We start from the raw sequence: 18,604 nt of genomic DNA on the forward strand, positions 1-18,604 counted from the left end.
TTAATGGTATATTCAAGTAACATCATATCTGGAATACATATACAGTTACCTTTAAAGCTATATAGAAAAAGCTATAAAGTGTCCATTATGGCTGTGCTCTTATGATTAATATGTGCAACTGACTAGACTGGCAAACCAAATAACAGGAACTTGTCTAAACTGCACAAGGATATGAAAATTAAATTTTGAAAATGCCACACACTTTTATGTATAAAAGGTGAAAGATTTTCTTCACTGTAACCATGAATTATAATAGCATCATAAATGAGTACATTTTATTGTGAACAGCCATAAAGCCCTTGAAAATAAAGTACCAAATTTTAAAGATAATTTTAATTTTTCATAAGATATACAAACCAGAGCCCGTTATTTCTGGCACTAGCTGGAAATTGTTATTGTAATATGGTGGTTAATTGGTGTCAGGCAGGCAAGTGATGATCGGGTACTGTTCACTCTTAAACCCATCAGTAACCCATCATTTTATTCTCCAGCATAGAGAGACTAAATAGGGTTGGTTGAGTTGGGAGTGTGATAAATAACTCTGGTTTGTATAATTAGGAAAAATACTGTACAAATCTTTAAAATCTGGTATCAGTTCCTACAAACAGTCACCTTTTATATAGAAGATTTGCTCACAATTAACTAGGAAAAGTTCCATATGTTGAAAAATATGCAAGAAGTACCCTCCAGAGGTGGGAAGACTTTCTCACAGAATTGAATAGGAAAGTTCCAATACTTGAAGAGCATGCGAGGTAGTGAACCTCTTGCCACACACCATATCTCTCTGCTTGGCAAAAGACTTTAGGGAGCAGTCAAACACCCAGCCAGAATTGTTAGATTCCCAGTTGTTTGTGAACAGGGGAGGGTTCCTTTAGCCTGTACAGTTTAGCATAGAGATGCAAAGACTAATAGTGCCCTATGCCAGACTCCTGTTCACCCCTTCAAACTGTATTGTAGGAAAGGTCCAAAGAATCCTATCTTCCCTGTTAGAGAATGGGCAAAAAGTGATTGATAGGTAGCAATGTCATCACCCAGTGAAATGATAGCAAAGTATACTTCCACTTGTTAAAGGAAATGTTGAGAACACATCATTAGACCTATGTCTTTAGACAGGTACTCATTTGTGTAGCTCTCATGTCTTCATCAGTCCAACACAATTCAGGTTGGTGTGTCTACTAGCTGACAATGCCTCAAAGGAGGGATGAGCCATGGAATATGCCTCAAGTGTACGCTTCACCAACCAAAGCTCAGCCTGAAGAAAAGCATCCAGGGGTTTACATGTGTTCCTTTAAGAAAGAGAATGGTAAGGAACGGTTGTCTGTCACCTGTCTTCAGTACCCTAAACCTCACTGAGAGGGAATGAGGTGGTTGTAAGGATTCATCATGACAAGTCATCATTTCATGGAATTGGGATAAAAGCCAAGAGGATGAGGATCACAGAGAAAACTCAAGCAAAATCAGAAGATTGCAGGGAGAGACCGCTCAATTCTTTCAAAGGATTAATAGAAAACAAGCTTCCTGCAATCTATAGAGGAGTCATGTGAACTACATGCTGAATGTAAGCCAGTTCTGTGACAGAACACAAGAATGTGACTATCATGAAAGCTGACTGTAAGTTATCTAATTTGCTTGCATTGATTTAAAGGTGAGAGGTCCATAGATCCCAATTGATCCCAGCATAGTGAGAAGGATCCTCCCTGAAGGAAAAGAAGTACACATCAACCTGCCCTGTATTGCTCTTGTCATAAAAGACACTACCACAATAAAAACTGATGGTGCCATGCATAAATCCATAAACCAAGGCACTGCAGTAGATCATGGATGATCTGAATTAATATCCAGAAGCAGTACTATATGCACACAGTACTAACCAAGCCAGAAAACCACTCCCAGTACTCTGTGGTGGTGGGACACTAAATATGCAGAAACATGTTTTATACACACACAGGTGCAGGAAATGCATACTCACAAACAAGACGCACAGATATCTGAGGTTATCATAAGGACAGTAACCATCACACAGAGACTGAAGACTATAACCATACTGACTGTGCCATGTTCAGCCGTAAAGGACAACAGCCTGTGCCCAAACCATAACTTGGGGCAACAACCAGAAACCGTAACAACAGATTCCAACAATCCAAAGGCACTGTCTCAAGGGCGGACCCAGTAATTTCCATGATCACTGAGTTAAACAAGGGAAGAGAAGAGCATTAGCAACTGATAAGCATACTGATCAGTGTAATGAACAGGATCCAGGTCCATGGTCACATCAAGAGGGGAAGAACTAAAAGACAGGATAAAGAGAGAAGATGAAAACCATGTTTTTTACTCCTGCCTTAATGCCTTCTGTTCAGCCCCACGGGAAAGTAATGGAATTTGTGGATTAAAACTGCCAATAGCAGAACTTCCCAAACACAGCCTTTTAGACAAATATGAACAAGGAATCAAGAGTAGATAAACTCCTCCTGAAGTTGAGTCCCTGAGGGGAACAATACTGGCTCTGCTTCTACAGAGTGAATGCACCAGGGGTCCTGGACAACACCAAAGAGGAGTCTCTCCCAAACACCACCTTTGTAGCAGTTGACTACTGAGACAGGAGATGATGAATAAGACAGAGAGGAAGAACATAGGACAGGTAGAAGAGAGAAGGCAGAAACCATGTTCCCTACATCCACCATACTGACTGTGCCATGTTCAGCCGTAAAGGACAACAGCCAAAGAGCCTGTGCCCAAACCATAACTTGGGGCAACAACCAGAAACCGTAACAACAGAATTAACAGTTGATGCAGGATGTGAACAATCAGGACATAAGGGATTGGGTACAAGCCCATGATCACCATCCCTGTGTCAAAAGAAGTGTAGTGACACCATACACTTTGGTTTAGGGGTTTAGAGGTCAAATCATTAAAGTCAGAGAGGAGACAGGCACGGGCACACTTGCATGCCAGAGAAGGAAAATGACAAAGATGGAAGGGGTAGAGGAATAATTACGCATTCTCAGCCGTACATCATGATCCTCTCCTTAAGTTTCTTTTAACAGGATTACACGAACACATGTAGCAGTCAAGAAATGTGACCATGAGCACAGGGGTGACTCTCAAGACCTGTAAACAAGAAGGAAACCCTAGATCTTACTGAAGGTCATTCAAAAATTTTGTGACTTCCAACACTTTCTCTCAGCAACTGGTCCTTTGAAGAACAAAAACCATCACTTCTACGGGACGAGAGAAAGCTCAGGTGAAACCCCTTAGGATAAAACAGAAGATCTGAAAGCATCCTTTCTGACATGTAAGTGGCCAGTGCCCAACCACTCGTCTACCTGCCACCAATTAAACACCTTCTAAAACCAAGCTTCAAATAATCTTTCCAGTTCACTCCAGGAATATGCCTATATTAAGAGGCAATGATTTGTATTCTTGTAGGAACAAATAATTTTAAGGCTATTTAGTATCATCCTCAACTATCCCACTGTTTCCAGTAAACTGAAATTGTATAAACTTTTATAAGAAAACTGATGAAATAGACTTGAAAGTGGTATTTTATAACATAAAAGTACAACTTTTACTTGGAAAAATTGTACTTGTGTAAGCTGTTACCTTTTAGAAACTAATTAGAGATTTTTAAGACCTAAACATTTCTTCAAAAGGTCTTCATAGAAAACCTGATGAATGAAGTTAAATGTGTGTTAATCTTAACCAAGGAGTTACTTAGATTACACAAATACCTTAAAAAGCTTCTTAATAAAAAACTTAGTAACTCGTACTTGTCACTGATCCCCTTCCAATTTTCCCATCCCACCATATAAAATGATACCAGTGTCCTCGTTAGAAACAACCATCATGCAACTTCAATTTTATTAACAAAAAATAAATTTGTGTTAAGAGTCAATCTTATCAATCACATAAGCACAACATGAATGATAACCAGATGCTTAAAATTTGCCTTGTGCAGTTGTCTCTTGAACTAGTTGACCCTGGATGTCAACAAATTTTTCACTTGAATTTTTGTAACTGCTAAAATCTACATTTTTTTTGTACAATAAACAAGTTAAAAATTAACATTTCAAAGCCATTTAAATCAGCAAGACAAAATATGAAGGATTAATTTACAAATGGCAAAAGTCACACCCCATAGCAACTCGGAGAAAAACATACTGGTAATTTAGTAAAAAACTGTACAAGACAAACACTACAGTTTAATATTACTTTTTACTTGCTCAAAGAAATTTTTCCTACCATTTACCTGATATATTTCAGGCATTTTTATCTATATATGCAAAGATTATTCACCCCATAGGGCTAAGAGTTTAATCACAAGTTCCATAAACCAGAATAATAATCTGAAATTCTTTCCATTCAAGGACTTAAAAAAGTCCTCTCATCCTCATAAAAATACCTTAAAAAGTATGTCACAGCATTTAGTAAAATAAAACCTTATCCTCTATTAACTCCAGAAAATTTCAATAAATACAATTAATTGCACATAACTTCTATGAGATTATCTTCACTGTTCACTATATGGCACTATGATATTTAAATTCGGGATAAATACAATATTGCCAATGCATGTGAATACCAGGAAATGCAGTCATTAAATATTTCAATATATACACTTGTATATCAACATTCAACATATAAAACTGTAACATGGGTTTATGTACTATTGCACCCATGTGATTTTTTTAAAAATTGGACATTCAAAATTTAAATTTCATTAAACTGATCAGTAACTTTTCTAATTTTTACTCGGGAAGGATCATGAAAGTTCCTTTCTGAATGTTTAGATCTTTGTAATTCTCCTTGGAAATATTGCACAGTTTTTTTAATGCCCTCCTCAAGCGGAACCTGTAAAATAATACTTAATTAATAACTAGAACAGTATTTTCTATAAAAGTAATATAAAACAAATATCTGACCTTCCAAAAAATTTCAATACAATCCTAAGTATTACAACTCCACACTGCAATTAATACTGCACCCTTTCCCATTATAGTGGTAATGTTTGTGATTTACATACCAGTGTTTGAAGTCTATGAACAACAATTACATTTTCAAAGGTAAGAATAAAACAAGACTTTTTCTTGCGCATTAAATCTTGGTATCTAACACACTTCAAAACCCTTCGTCATCAGGAGGGAATGAAAGAGCAAACCTTCCAGATATTCTTTAATATTAGATTTCTCTGATCTTCTGACTCTTGACCATGCTGGTTTGTTATAGTTATGCCACCCTTCAGTTGTTCATGGAGTCCTGCTAATCTAGGATTTGGGTCATGGAGGTCAGGTACTTGACATTTTATCAATTAAGGGAGTATGGAGATTTAGTTTCTCTAAGGACATGACTGGCCTTTAACTCATCTAAAACCCTGATACTTTGTTTCCTGCTAGCATAGTATCAGGTTAATTTATACCCCTCATTCTTTTATTTCTTGTATATTCCTAATGTTAATTATACATCAGGACTGACAGATAGTATTGATAGAATGTAATCCAAATTCATGTCCAACAAACCAGAATGATCAAGTAGGCTGAAAATCAAGTGGAACCTATAAGAAGAAAATCTTGGTAAAAATGAAAATTTTTTTTTAAGTAATTTGTATTTTTTCTAAATACAAACCTTCAAATGTTTCCCTATATTGGTTCTTTTCGTTAATTTCATCTCCTCCTTATGCTCTCCCCTGTCTATGGACATAGACTTGGAGCCTCTTCTACTTAGCCTGAGTGAGTGTCATGTTGGTGCTTCATCCCTGCATTCCCCTCAGGAACACTGCCACAGCATGGCACGTTCGGGGCCGGGCCCCCAACCACGTTCACATGGAGGTTTTGGGGAAAACAGGATGGCTCTTCTGAGAGGGTTTTTTCCCCACGTTCATGTGAAAGTTTCGTGGTGGATGGATCGCTCTTCAAAGAATATTTCCTGCCACCATGATTGTGTGGTTGGATGGCTGACACATCTGTGGGATGTCTAAAACAGCCCCCCCCCCCTTCCCCCCATTCACATTGTTGTGAACAGGATCATCAACATCTCCATGGCAGTGCGGGGCAGCGCCTCCGCTCTACATTCACATGGAGAGTTCCCTGGTGAATGGGATCGCTCTTCCGAGAGCATTTCTATATCCACGGTTGGGCGAGGGGCATCGATGGCACTTCCGTGGACGTATGGGGCACGGGAGCACATAATATTGCAGCAATCTTCCTGAAGCGGCCAACGTCCGTTTCCGGTACGACTGCATCCAAATGAATGGGATCATTCTCTCAGACCTTTATGGTCGCCGTTGCATGAGTTGACCACCTTCAATCTCTAACCGTGTCGGCCTTTTTACATCATCTGCATTTGTGACAACATTCATTCATTCTAGTTTCCTACTACCTCCAGGCAGTACATACTCAAGACTACTAGGCCGGTGAATAACCACAATAATCCACCTCCACACTGACAATCTAATTTAGTTTTTATCTCAAGATAACTCCAACTCTGGTAAAACCAGAGGAGCCAAAGTTTTTGAGGGAAACTGTTATGACATCAGTCAAGAGACATCATCCAGCCATACTATTGAATTTCATGTTTCTTCATTAGTTGCAGTTGAGAATCATTACCCACAAGTAGTTCATTTTTCAATACAAAAGATAAGCATCAAACCTAAAGCTTGCTGGCCCAAGGACAAACTTATTGAAGCTCTGAATGCTGGAGTGATGAAACTTGCAAGATTGTAAGGAAGGCAAAGAACTGCCTAAAAGCCAATGTCTACACATAAGGGTAGCAATGTCAACAACAACTCTTCAAGTCAACAACAACTCTTCAAATAAGTCAGTCTCAACTCAGTGAATCAGCCAATATTTCACAAAGTTCACACACATTGCATTTGTAAGATTAATTAATAATAATAATGTACTTCCATCATCTTTTTCATTATCTTAATACTGGTTATACAATCTGGTAATTTTTCATGGGAGTGAAAGAGTAAATCACAGCATATCAAACCAAGGAGTAAATGGCTACCCTCAGAATCCACTGACAATCACCATGGAATATCCTCCACGTGTAATGAAGCACAGTAGGTGCCAGCAGCCAATAAAGTGGACTCAGACCTTGGCAACACAGTAAACAGGCAAGAGAAGCAGTCAACACTGTGACTTTGGCAGCCAGTACACAGTGGGAAAAAAAGGCCTATGCATGGGGATGGGAAAAAAATTATGGGATTATAATGTGTACATAAGCCCTGATCTGGAAAGCCATTTTTAGTGCAGAAGAAGTGTAGTTAAATATACATTTAAAAATTAACAAATATATAAAATTATTCACAAAAACTGAACATCGTATATCACAGCTCTGGCAAATGGATAAGTGCAGAAATGGTGATGATATATACCACATACAAGTTAGTTTTTCATAAAAACCACTGAAACACTTATATCAAGAAATATGAATCTAAGTGCACAAGAAAAACCTGAATGTTAACAATTAGTACAATAAGGTTAGTAGTTGATATAACTTATCCAATAATTGTGAACAGTAAAATGTATACTGTATAAAGGTCTAGAGTAAAAATATGTTTTGGTAAAAAAGTTAATACTGAAAATTACCTTTCACGAAAGCACAGCAGCAAGACAGTATGCTTTATCCAAAAAACACTTATAAAATCGTGTAAATATAAAGAAATTACAAAATTTCTCAAAGTGAAGAAGCAGATTATATTCATTTTGTATGTATTGCAAAATACACAGAAAGGTAAAATACACAGTTATTACCAAAGTTAAAGCAAGGAAAGTCTAGTATAAGTACTCTTCACTGCATCTTAGAAAATAGAAAGAGGAAAAATTATGAAAGCAAAAGAGAACTTGCTTCAAATATTTTAACTATAAATTACATATTAGTTAAATCACATAAAATCATACATGATTAATTACCATACCTCATGAAATCTAAAGTAAATTAGTCAACTGTACACATCAAAAAAACAAAAAATGCTGAAATGAAGTAACTACATAAAAACTACATTTTCAGATCAAAAAGCTATTTACCCACTAATAGTTACCTACAAGAAGTCAGCTAATGACTGACACCGGAGGCTGAAAAACTAACATACATTTCATCTTTTTTAAACTTAATGTGATAAAGGAGTGAAACCAATTATTTTATAAGGAAGAAAAACTGCTAACAAGCACTGAAAAGCAATCATAAAAAGAACACCAGGAGAAAGAGCTGTTGACAGCACTGCAGGACACACTGTGAAGTTGTCAGTTAACATACCCAAGGGTTGTATTTGGTGAGACTACCACCTTCTGTCTGGCAGACAAGACTGACTGTCCAAGAACAATTCAAGTCCAAAGGAGAAATTTATATGAGTAATGGGGCTGTGATTATACAAACGATAAGTAAATTCTAGTTCTGTTAAAACAATGTAAATGGATAAGCAAAGCAAAAAAATAGTTACAATTGGCTTCCATCCAAGAATAGTGTTTGCTCTTGTTATATCTGGCTTTCGTCTCTGAGGATCATCTTCCATAGCTTCTTTATGAACAATTGTACTGTTATTTCCTTCTACTAATTTGTGGATGATGGTTGCAAATTCTGAAAAGATTATTTAAAGACACTTTTACAAGAACAATTAAAAACACACATTTTAAAAGATACTCTTACAAGAGCAATTAAAAGCAATGCACACAAAGGGCAACCATAGACTGCAAACCTCAGTCACGGCTAGAGTAGATCAAACCTTTTAAAATCATCAATATAAAGAATGAACAGTCCAGCAAGTACTGTGGAAGCATTTATGAGGCAACTACCTACAAATATCCTATTGGGTATCAATGAGGAACTGGCAACTTTTTCCACAAGATACTGTTGAAGAGCAGGTGTGGCCACCTAGTTATTAAACTGGAGGACACAGCCATACAATGTTCCAACAGAGTCATCAAAACCCCTTCATTATTTAAAAAAAAATAAATAAATAAATAAAGGGTGATATCCACTGAATTCAAACTTCTAAAGGGGGCCCAAAATAAGGTTTTCACAGTCATCAAAACCCATTCATTAAAATGGAAGAATAAAATACTATATAAACCAAGTTAACCATCTGGATGGGGCCATTAACTGCTGCCACTGATGTAGTTTTTATATTCTGTATATACAGTTCAGATACTGAAAACTTAAACTTGGCAGAATTTGGTAGGTTTTTATTTTCATGACATTACCTAGATAGTTATGTTTGTTTACATCTATTGGCTGCAATGTAGCTACCTAACAAGAGACTTCTGGTTTAGTGTCGATATGTGACAAATTATTTACTCATTAAAATTTTAGATTCAGCATGATTTTCAGCAAGTGAGTTTGATTTACTGAGAACAAGTATTTGTTTACATTCATCACCAGACTGTTTGCCTTACAACTTTCCCCTTTCATTTAAGCTTAGCTTTACACTATAACATCATCTATATTTTTTTTTCAGTGAAGGTTTATGATGGCCTCAACTCGCCACCAAGTTTCACTTGAAGAAATTGAGGAAATGTGGTTTGCTTCTGATTCAAGAGTTTGATTACAATACTGATGATCCTGACTGGTGAAAAGAAGGGGTGGTGGTAGTGATGATGATACCCCTGCAACTGACTTGTGATGACGTTGCTGTGCCATACACGGGATAAAGTTAAATCAAATGGTAATAATAACGACAACTGGATAATATGTACTTTCTCATAAGGCATTTGGATTTGAAAACTTGACTCCATATGAATGGTTTGCTGCAGATTTTCTTTGATTGCTACAACTAGCCTTTACCTAGGGGAACAAGGTATTATCAGTGAACAGATGCAACTTCCATGGATATAAAAACTTTTGTGGCAGTTAAAATTGCAATGGAATTAATACGCAAGCCTACCATTAAAGTTAGAATGGCTGTACATTAAGACACACCAGGTTTCAGAGAGGTATTTGTTATTAGGTCAGCTTTACACTTTGGTGACACTGACCACTGAAATGGAATTTACAGGCTTTGTAAGGTTTAAGCAAATTTTGGATATGGTACATCTATTTGGGAAGTATTATATTAACCATAGAGAAATAAGTTTTGATGTGAGTACAATAAAATTTAAAGGGATGCTGTATCTTAAACAACATTACTATGAAAAACCTTCAAGTACAGGGGGGCATGAAGTTTTGGTCTATGACTGACACAGACTGGTTATTTACTAAAATTAATACTGTACTTTATACAGGGAAGGAAAGTGATCATCCAAGGTAGATGGGTTTGGAACTCATATTCAGTCCTTATTAAATGGCTGTGAAAACAAAGGCCACTGTATTTTCATAGTTTCTATTCCAGTGTACCCCTTTTTGATAAATTACTGGACAAAAATACTTGTTTGGCACAGTAAGGGTAGGTAGGAGAGATTTACCATCTGAAATGATGATAAAATGAAAAAGGAAAAATCAAGGTAACATGGATAGCCAATGGTAAAGTAAAGGTCCATTTAAAGAAGGGTGATAAAAGAATTTAAAAAGTCTCCTGTTTATGTGGAGTTTAAGTATATGGGTGGCACTAAAAACTTAACCTTTTGCAGCATTAATTGATGGATATGTACATCATCAGATGGTTATGAATGAAAGAAATAAAAGACATAAGTAAAAATACACAACTATGCATGTGAGCAAAGTGTATTTTCCAAAATTAAAAAAATAATTAAAAATAGGAGCTTTTGACTGTCGTGAAAATGGTCAAAAGCTCCCATTTTTTTCAATTTTTTTTATTTTGAAAAATGCGGCTTTGCTCATATACGTAAGTGTGGATTTTTTGTGCTCATATACGTAAGAGTGGATTTTTTGTTGTTATTTCTGGTCACAGTATAGTAATGCACCATGGATAAAAGACAGCTGATTTTCAAACCTTATGAAAGCAAGAGAGGCATTTTCTATACCTCAGTGCAAAACAATCACAAGCCTGCCAAAGAACTGCTGAATGAAAGGCAACCGATTGTAAAGAAAGGCAAACCACATACTTTTGCAACCAATGTGTACAGAAGTCGCCTCTTTGCAAAGTCCTTGTTTTGAGATACTAGATCATACCCATTACAATATAAAAGAACCACTGCCAGAGTTGAAAATTAATATAAAATGTATTGATGGTGCACAGAAACAATGTTAGTGTCACTAATAAATCATTGTTAGTGTTACTAATAAATACTTATTCTGCATCTTACCCCAGTTTTATTACATATTTTGTGGTACAGGGTATAGCATTTACACACAAAAGATATGAAAAGTGTTGCCAATCTGGAAAATTAACATATCAGAAATTGACAGTATACTAAAAGGATTATTAAAAGCCACTGACAAAGATCTCAGAATTAACTTATTTAAAATAGTTTCTAACTTTTCCTCTTTTTACTATTTTTTATGACAATGGACCACTTGCAATCTAAAATAATGTTCAATCCTGATAATATAATAATTAGATGATATAAAAGAATGACAATACACTATGAACATTTTTAGTGTTTAGCATCAAATGTATACCTTACTCTGGTGAGAATGTGACCCAAAATAAATACCTCAGCCAAAGGCTTAACATAAAGTAAGCGAATTTTAAATATATTCTACTTACAAGTTGTAAATGGCTTATTTAAGTGAAATTCAAGTGAAAGCTGAAAATACAAGTTCTGATATTCTGTTTCATAACTAAATTAAAATTTTACAAGAAATCAGTCAATTGCTGCCATTATTGTTACTACAAACAATACCTCCAGCTTTAAATTCTGAAGTCTTATAGGACTCGAGCTCTTTCTTTTACAATATTTCTGTAACATTTCAGTTTTCAATATAACTAAATAAAACATTGTCACAAAGCATAAACTTACAACCAGTGAAAACTAATACGAGATTTTAGGGATCACCTAGTGTAGAAATTAGTCTTTGGGGGCTTATTTCTGGAATACCAAAAGTTTTTGATGAAAAACTTTTGGAAATGTGATTTGATGAATAACTTGAAAATATGAAAGATAAAGGTTCAATAACTTGCTATTTAATTGAAAAATTTAAAACCTACAACACAATGAAAAAAAATACAATAAAAACAAATTAATACAAAATATAAAATTAAAACTGAAAAATCAAAATATGCTTATTTGTCACACTCACATTTGCTGTATATTTTCACACATCAGTGTTATTACAAATGTTTTGAGGTTTTATCACTCTTGAAATTTTAGTAGAATTCTATAAAAGTGTTGAAAGGGTAAAATTGTTACTATACATCTTTAATGCATTTCTAACAATACAACAACACTGTAATTACTGTCTTCATTTTGGTATTAGTTAGCATAACAATTCTTGGTGGCTTGGCTTATCTTTCGCCAAAAATTCACCCATGATGTTTTGTGTTTCCTAACTCTTTGAAAGTAAAGATAAAATTGTGTTCCAATATGCCTTGAATCCATTTATTGCTAGTTGCAATAATAATTATGCCTTTAGTGAATATATTGTACATAACAAAGTTTTGTAATATCTTTCAACCTAAGTCCATGAAAATATTGATGACAATGCTTAGGAACCTTCAGTTATCCAATGAGCCGGTTTAGCAAGGAGTTCCTGTACAGTATAAAGAAACAATGACCATTCTGTCAACCTGACCAATTCCTATTCTCTGTTTGTCTACCATGTAACAACATAAAAATTGATACCAACAGGTACCTCTGTATGTGTAGACTCAGCTATGGAATGGTTTAAAATGAAACAAAATTCTCAACTCCCAATAACTTTCAAACTAAACCAAAAGTGCTATGTATTCTAAGATATTTGAGTAAAAGCAGTTGGCAAACTTTGACTTTGTGACTAGATTAAGCTATTTGATGTTCAACTGTCAAATGCTGTATGGTAATCACAAAATTTTTGATAAAAAAACATTTTATTTGAAGATGTAGGCACTATAATCTGACATAATTGTACAGTGCATTTAATATGCTTTCATTCATCACCAGAATTATCATTCTTCTGAGTTTTCCATTTATCAAATGGAATTTACTAATATTAATTCATTACAATTATTGTATACCTATTAAGAAAGCATGCTTATTTTTCCAAGCATGCTTTCTTAATAGATATACAAGGTACAGTTTTTAGGTATGAAGATAAAATGTTTTGTATCACTAAACGGAGTCACTGAGCACACTGTACAAGCACAACTTCAAAAGATTTTACATACATAACACTTACATGTATTTAATATGAAAATTTTAGTAACTTCTATTGCCCTAGATCTAAAATTTAGTTTGAGATATACATGCTTTTCACACACATTATTAATAGGTATAAGTTTAGTAGAGATAGAAAATTCATATACTCTAACCTGAAAACAAACAATAAAGAATACTATGAAACAATTACCGTATATACAAAACTAGATAGGAGAATCCACATACCTTTAATAGTATGTTCATCCGGGTTGCCAAGATTTACAGGTAATGAATAATTGGAGTTCATCAGCTTTATCAAGCCATCTACCAGATCTGATACATACTGGAATGATCGGGTCTGTTTACCAGTTCCATAAATCTGCAAGACAGAATGATATGAACTTTGTAATGTCACAACCAGTCAAGACAATTACTTCAACTTCTGTGGTGTATGTAATTTTGTTACAAAATTGTTTTCTTACATTACCACGCATATGCATCAACCATACAAAATGAACTAGATCTATGGTCAATCTTCAATAAGCAAGAAAAACAAGAAAATTCTAGAACTAACCAACATCCTATTAAAAACATACAGTTTTTACTACTTTGAACATGTCATTTTGTACTAAAAATGTAGCTCTAGACATTCGAAAAGTTGAAATCCATGACCTGCACTGATCTGCTAGCAGGCCGAGAAAATTATGGCAAAATTTAAGAGCGTCTTTACACACAAAAACCAACATATGTGCACAGGTCCAAGTGGATGCCTTCATAAATCAGTCCTGCACAGTACCCCATTGTTAAATTTCAATAATTGTGCATGTGAACATTTTTGTCCTCAATGCTTTCTTGCATTTGTTTAGTGTTTCAATGTTAATCCGAAGGTGATGAACTTTGGGGAGAAAATGAAGATCTTGGATAAGCTGAGGGAGGACATCACTAACTAGTGCTATAGGACACCTGTTCAGTGCCAGCTGACAGCAAGGTCAATACAAAATGGGAGATGGAACTTTGTGAATGTATTGCAACAAGTGCCTCTGCAAGTGTGAAAGCAAATCAAGTGTATGAAAGATATATGATCATTATGGAAAATGCATTCTTCTTGTGGCTCAGACATAAAGCATAACCATGCGCCAGTTGACTCGGAGCTTTTGAAAGAGAAGGCAATTGCTTTATAAGACTCAATGTTCAAAGAAGAAGCAGGTTCTAGAAGTAAGCAACATCCTAGACCCAAATTTTCAAGCCAGCAATGGTGGTTTGTTAAGTTTCAGACTAAATATCCAACAATTCTGAAGAAGAAACTGATTGAGGGAAAAAGGGTATCTGCCTGAACAAGTATTTAATGCTGATGAAGTAGCTGTTCTGGAACTGCATGACTGCCAGGACATTGCAACAAAGCCATTAAAAAGCACAATCTTTGTTTTGTGCAACTGCTCTGAGGGATATACTAGAAGAGCCATGCTTGATTCATGTAAGTCAGCCAACCCTCAAGCGTTGAAGGGAAAGGACATGCTCCTGCTACTGTGTGCTGGATATCAAACTAAGGGCCTCTATGACCATCCCTTATTTCTGGAATAGTTCCATATAAGGGTTGCCCTTCAAGGTCTTCCTTGACAATGCTCAAGTGAGGCTTGAGTTCTATGAGGGAGTAGAGGTGACGTTCCTTCCCCAAAATACATCCTCCTCACTGCAGCCACTGGATTATGGAGTGATGTGCTACTCCCCCACGGGTTTTCATGATAGTTTGCAAAATAACTGTTACAATGTTTTTGGCTTTTTAGAAGGTTTACTGAGGAATATACTGTACTGACTGGCTTTTTAGAAGGTTTACTGAGGAATATACTGTACTGACTAAGGACTCAAAATTTTAGAATGTTGGTGACAGAACTGGCCTACATTTTATATAGAAAACTGTATGAATCAGGACATTAAAAAAAAACATAAAGCAACCCTAATGCATTGCTAATCCAGTGCCATTCCAATTCATAGATTTATTTGTCTTCAACATACACACTTTCCCCTTCCTGGGGCAACTCAAGAAGATACCTGCCTTTTGGTTCTCCCACAGGTGAGAGAAGCATCCTATTCAATGGACCATGAGTACCCTCACAAAATTAAATATACAATTTACAAAAACTTATTCATAACAAAGCAACATTATTACACAAAAATCTGACAAAGAAAAAAATTTAACTTACTGTAATGCTGTCACCAGTTAATGCCTGAAGAATGAAGTTTGATACCACTCTACCATCATTCATATGCATTCTTGGTCCATACGTGTTGAAGATCCTAGCCACTCGAACTTCAGTTTTTTCTTGCTTATTATATGAATAAGCAAGAGTCTCCGATACACGCTTTGCTTCATCATAACATGCACGAGGGCCTGATGAAAGGAGATTATCAATATACAAATTAACTTTATTATTATGAACAGAGTATGGTAAATTGTCTATTCATGAGAAGGATCCTAGATGCACTGACCTTTTTAAAAAGCTTCAAAATTGCAAAAGTATAATGTAACATTTACCTATGAGCAATTTTTAATTTTCCCCTTCAATTTTCCCCACATATGAACAATTTTTAATCTTCCCCACATACTTTAATCACATCTTATTTTACTTATGACAAGATTCTTACCTATCAAACCAATAAAAATAAAAGAACATAAAACTTTTTTTAAAAATTAATATCTCTTAAACATCCTCTCTAACTTCATGTATCCTTTGTATTACTACACCCACACTATACCCCTACCCAAGTAAAAAATATCCAAGAAATTTTTACCAAAATATACTGACAATATAACATGAGTCAACACAGTTACTGAATATAAATAAATGCTATAGATTACAGATAGTATTGGTAGCTTTAGTAACCACCACAGATCTGATGATGCATTACTTCTAAGATTGTTTTAAGCAAATTTTTACGATCTAGATAAACATTTTAATTTGACTAACGCCACTGCTCTCTTCAAAGAATAAGTGTTAAATATCCACTTAGAAGTCAGCAGACATCTGGTTGGCATATAGCCCTCTCACACAGTGCCAATCAGAAAGGAGGGGAGAAGGGTATTGATTAAGAGAAGTTATACATCTATGCAATTAAAAATGTTGAAAAATACTGCTGATGTAAATTACTAACCTTTATTCTATTAGCACCAAATAATTATTTGGCATGGAGGAAACAGACTTTTGGGATTTTCAGGCAGGAAATCAGTCAACCTTAGATCTCATTCAAGTTATTTGGTGCCTAAACTTAAGCAGTTCTACAGTCCTACCTGGATCACATCTAGAATATCTTATGTATGATAAATAAAGCCTAATGGAATTAAAGTATTATTACACCCATCCGAAGTGCACAAATCTTGTCCATTCATTGTAATATAATGATTGGCCAACATCCTGATGAAAATTTCATATGGACAGATTGTAAAAGTGAATCTTTTCTCCCTTCTACCCACATTCCTACCAAATAAAAATAACCTTGAACCTACTGAGCTCATCCTTAAGTTTTCCCATAGTGAATGGTATCACACAACTTTGACAATAAGCAACACACACACTCAACACCAGCCTACAGACTGGATCTCTGACATATAACTGCACTGTATATTCTAGAATATCATCTCCCTATGTCAAAGAAAAATTGAGTTGGAGGGGATTGTTATCAATGTGTTTTGACTGTCAAGGTGTCTTGAAGCATAATATCTTCTAATGACTTACTCTGTGTCCTTATGGCATATAATCTTATGAAACAAGCCAGTCATGAACTGACATTCAAGCTTCCACAGAATAAAATGCTAACATTAAAAAAATAAGAAAAAGTAGCAATGAGAACAGTATATATTGTATGGTACACTGAAAACAACTCTGCATCAGACCAGATGGGGATAAGGCAGAAGATGCACACCACATACTGAAAATATTTATTTCAACTCCATCTGTAAAATAGTCATTTGAAGTTAATGAGGATATACATTTACAGAGCAAAAAGGGAAATAATTAAATAAATAACATAAATACGCAAAGAAATAAGGGTGAGCTTTTATGTATCCTCAAATATGGGAACTCAAACTGTACAATCAACCAACAAAGTACTGCCATGTATCGAGTAACCTTCATTCATTATTTATCAAGTTGGCTACTCCCCATTTATTACTAATATTTATTTTTCTACTGGAAAGATGAAGCATTTTGAGTTAATAATATTTTAAATTTATATAAAATATAATTTTGAAACAAAAATTTTTGGTGGGAGAAAACTTTATAACAGAAGTGCTTCCCACCTAACCTGCATAACAATAACATAGAAGCTGTATCAAGAACTGGGAATAACAAGTATCGTGGACTAGAAATAGCAAGAGGACAAAAAGCATGATAATCCTTCCAAGGCAGTTCCCTTCATTGTTGGAAAAATTAGAAGAGATTTATGCCAAAAAGTTTTTTTTAACTGCAGTTTTCCACAAGTTCTCCATCATTAAATTTTGATCAAATAACCGTATTGTTGAAATGAAGTAAAATAACTTCTACACAAATATGTTCCAACAATTAAGAATGAAGATTAGTGATGATACACCAAGACAAAATCACTGTAAAAACTCAATCAAGATTAAGCTTGCTGATGCAATACATTCACTGATGACCAGAATAGGAAGTAAAATGTGTTTCACAATTGGCACAACAGCAAGAACACTACACACTGGGAATGTTGCTCCCACCTCTTCCTACCAACTTTACTAAATATGAGCAACAATTATCCTACTTGTCTTATTCTTTGATTAGGCTTAATGCATTAGACACTTACCAATTGGATTTACATGCCCCCAGTAGGTCTCTGGCTGGGGATGAACCTCAGGATCTCCATATACCTCAGATGTGCTGGCTATCAAGATCCTTGCACCAACACGTTTGGCCAACCCTACAAATGACAATTAAAAATCATAAGATTTGAGCATATTGCCCTTCATGGATCATAATAAACTAAGAATCGGCTAACTTCAAGATTGGTAAGTTCAAGGGTATATACTGTACAAAATTACCACAAAATATACATGTCAGAATTCAGCATTTCATTAAAAAATAAAGCACATTCAGTTTACTTTAATCCTTGATGGTAACATTTGCTATAACTATGCAACCTTCTATTTAACAAGGTAAACCCAGAAATGCGGAGCTTCCAAGAATCATTTAACAGTAACCCCTAAATTATTTGTGCCAAAAGGTCAGGGGGGGGGGGGGAGTGAATATATCTAATGTGGAATCACAGGGATAATGACTAGACTAGCACAGGCTTACCCAAAAATCCTATCACAGCCTTAGCTAGCCTATGAATATACACACTATCTTAAAAAATTGTAGAGACTCCTACGAAATAAGAATTATTCATGTCTTTACTAAATGTATATTCAACCCAAAGCAACAAAAATATGT

At 35.2% G+C, this 18,604-nt stretch overlaps 2 protein-coding genes across 5 annotated transcripts in view; one reads left to right on the forward strand and one right to left on the reverse strand.

Moving 5' to 3' along the window:
* The window catches only part of LOC136847800 (uncharacterized), a 298,449-nt gene extending 285,961 nt beyond the window's left edge, over positions 1-12,488 (forward strand). For 2 of the 4 annotated variants that reach the window (XR_010855847.1, XR_010855848.1), the window contains one exon: positions 9,452-12,095. The gene's annotated coding sequence lies outside the window, so the exon portion shown is untranslated. Of the gene's footprint in view, positions 1-9,451 lie in introns of all 4 variants that reach the window. The other 2 variants (XM_067119710.1, XM_067119709.1) reach the window with 1 other exon arrangement.
* Positions 3,844-18,604, reverse strand: part of Uxs (UDP-xylose synthase) — a 32,534-nt gene continuing 17,773 nt past the window's right edge. Inside the window, exons 5-9 of the mRNA XM_067119708.1 lie at positions 17,979-18,092; positions 15,368-15,555; positions 13,413-13,545; positions 8,438-8,574; positions 3,844-4,848 (exon numbers count right to left, since the gene is read on the reverse strand). Coding sequence (XP_066975809.1) covers positions 4,708-4,848; positions 8,438-8,574; positions 13,413-13,545; positions 15,368-15,555; positions 17,979-18,092 — 713 coding nt within the window. The 3' untranslated portion in view covers positions 3,844-4,707. The remainder of the gene's footprint in view (positions 4,849-8,437; positions 8,575-13,412; positions 13,546-15,367; positions 15,556-17,978; positions 18,093-18,604) is intronic.

Source organism: Macrobrachium rosenbergii, chromosome 17, assembly GCF_040412425.1.
Source record: "Macrobrachium rosenbergii isolate ZJJX-2024 chromosome 17, ASM4041242v1, whole genome shotgun sequence".
Taxonomy (NCBI): domain Eukaryota; kingdom Metazoa; phylum Arthropoda; class Malacostraca; order Decapoda; family Palaemonidae; genus Macrobrachium; species Macrobrachium rosenbergii.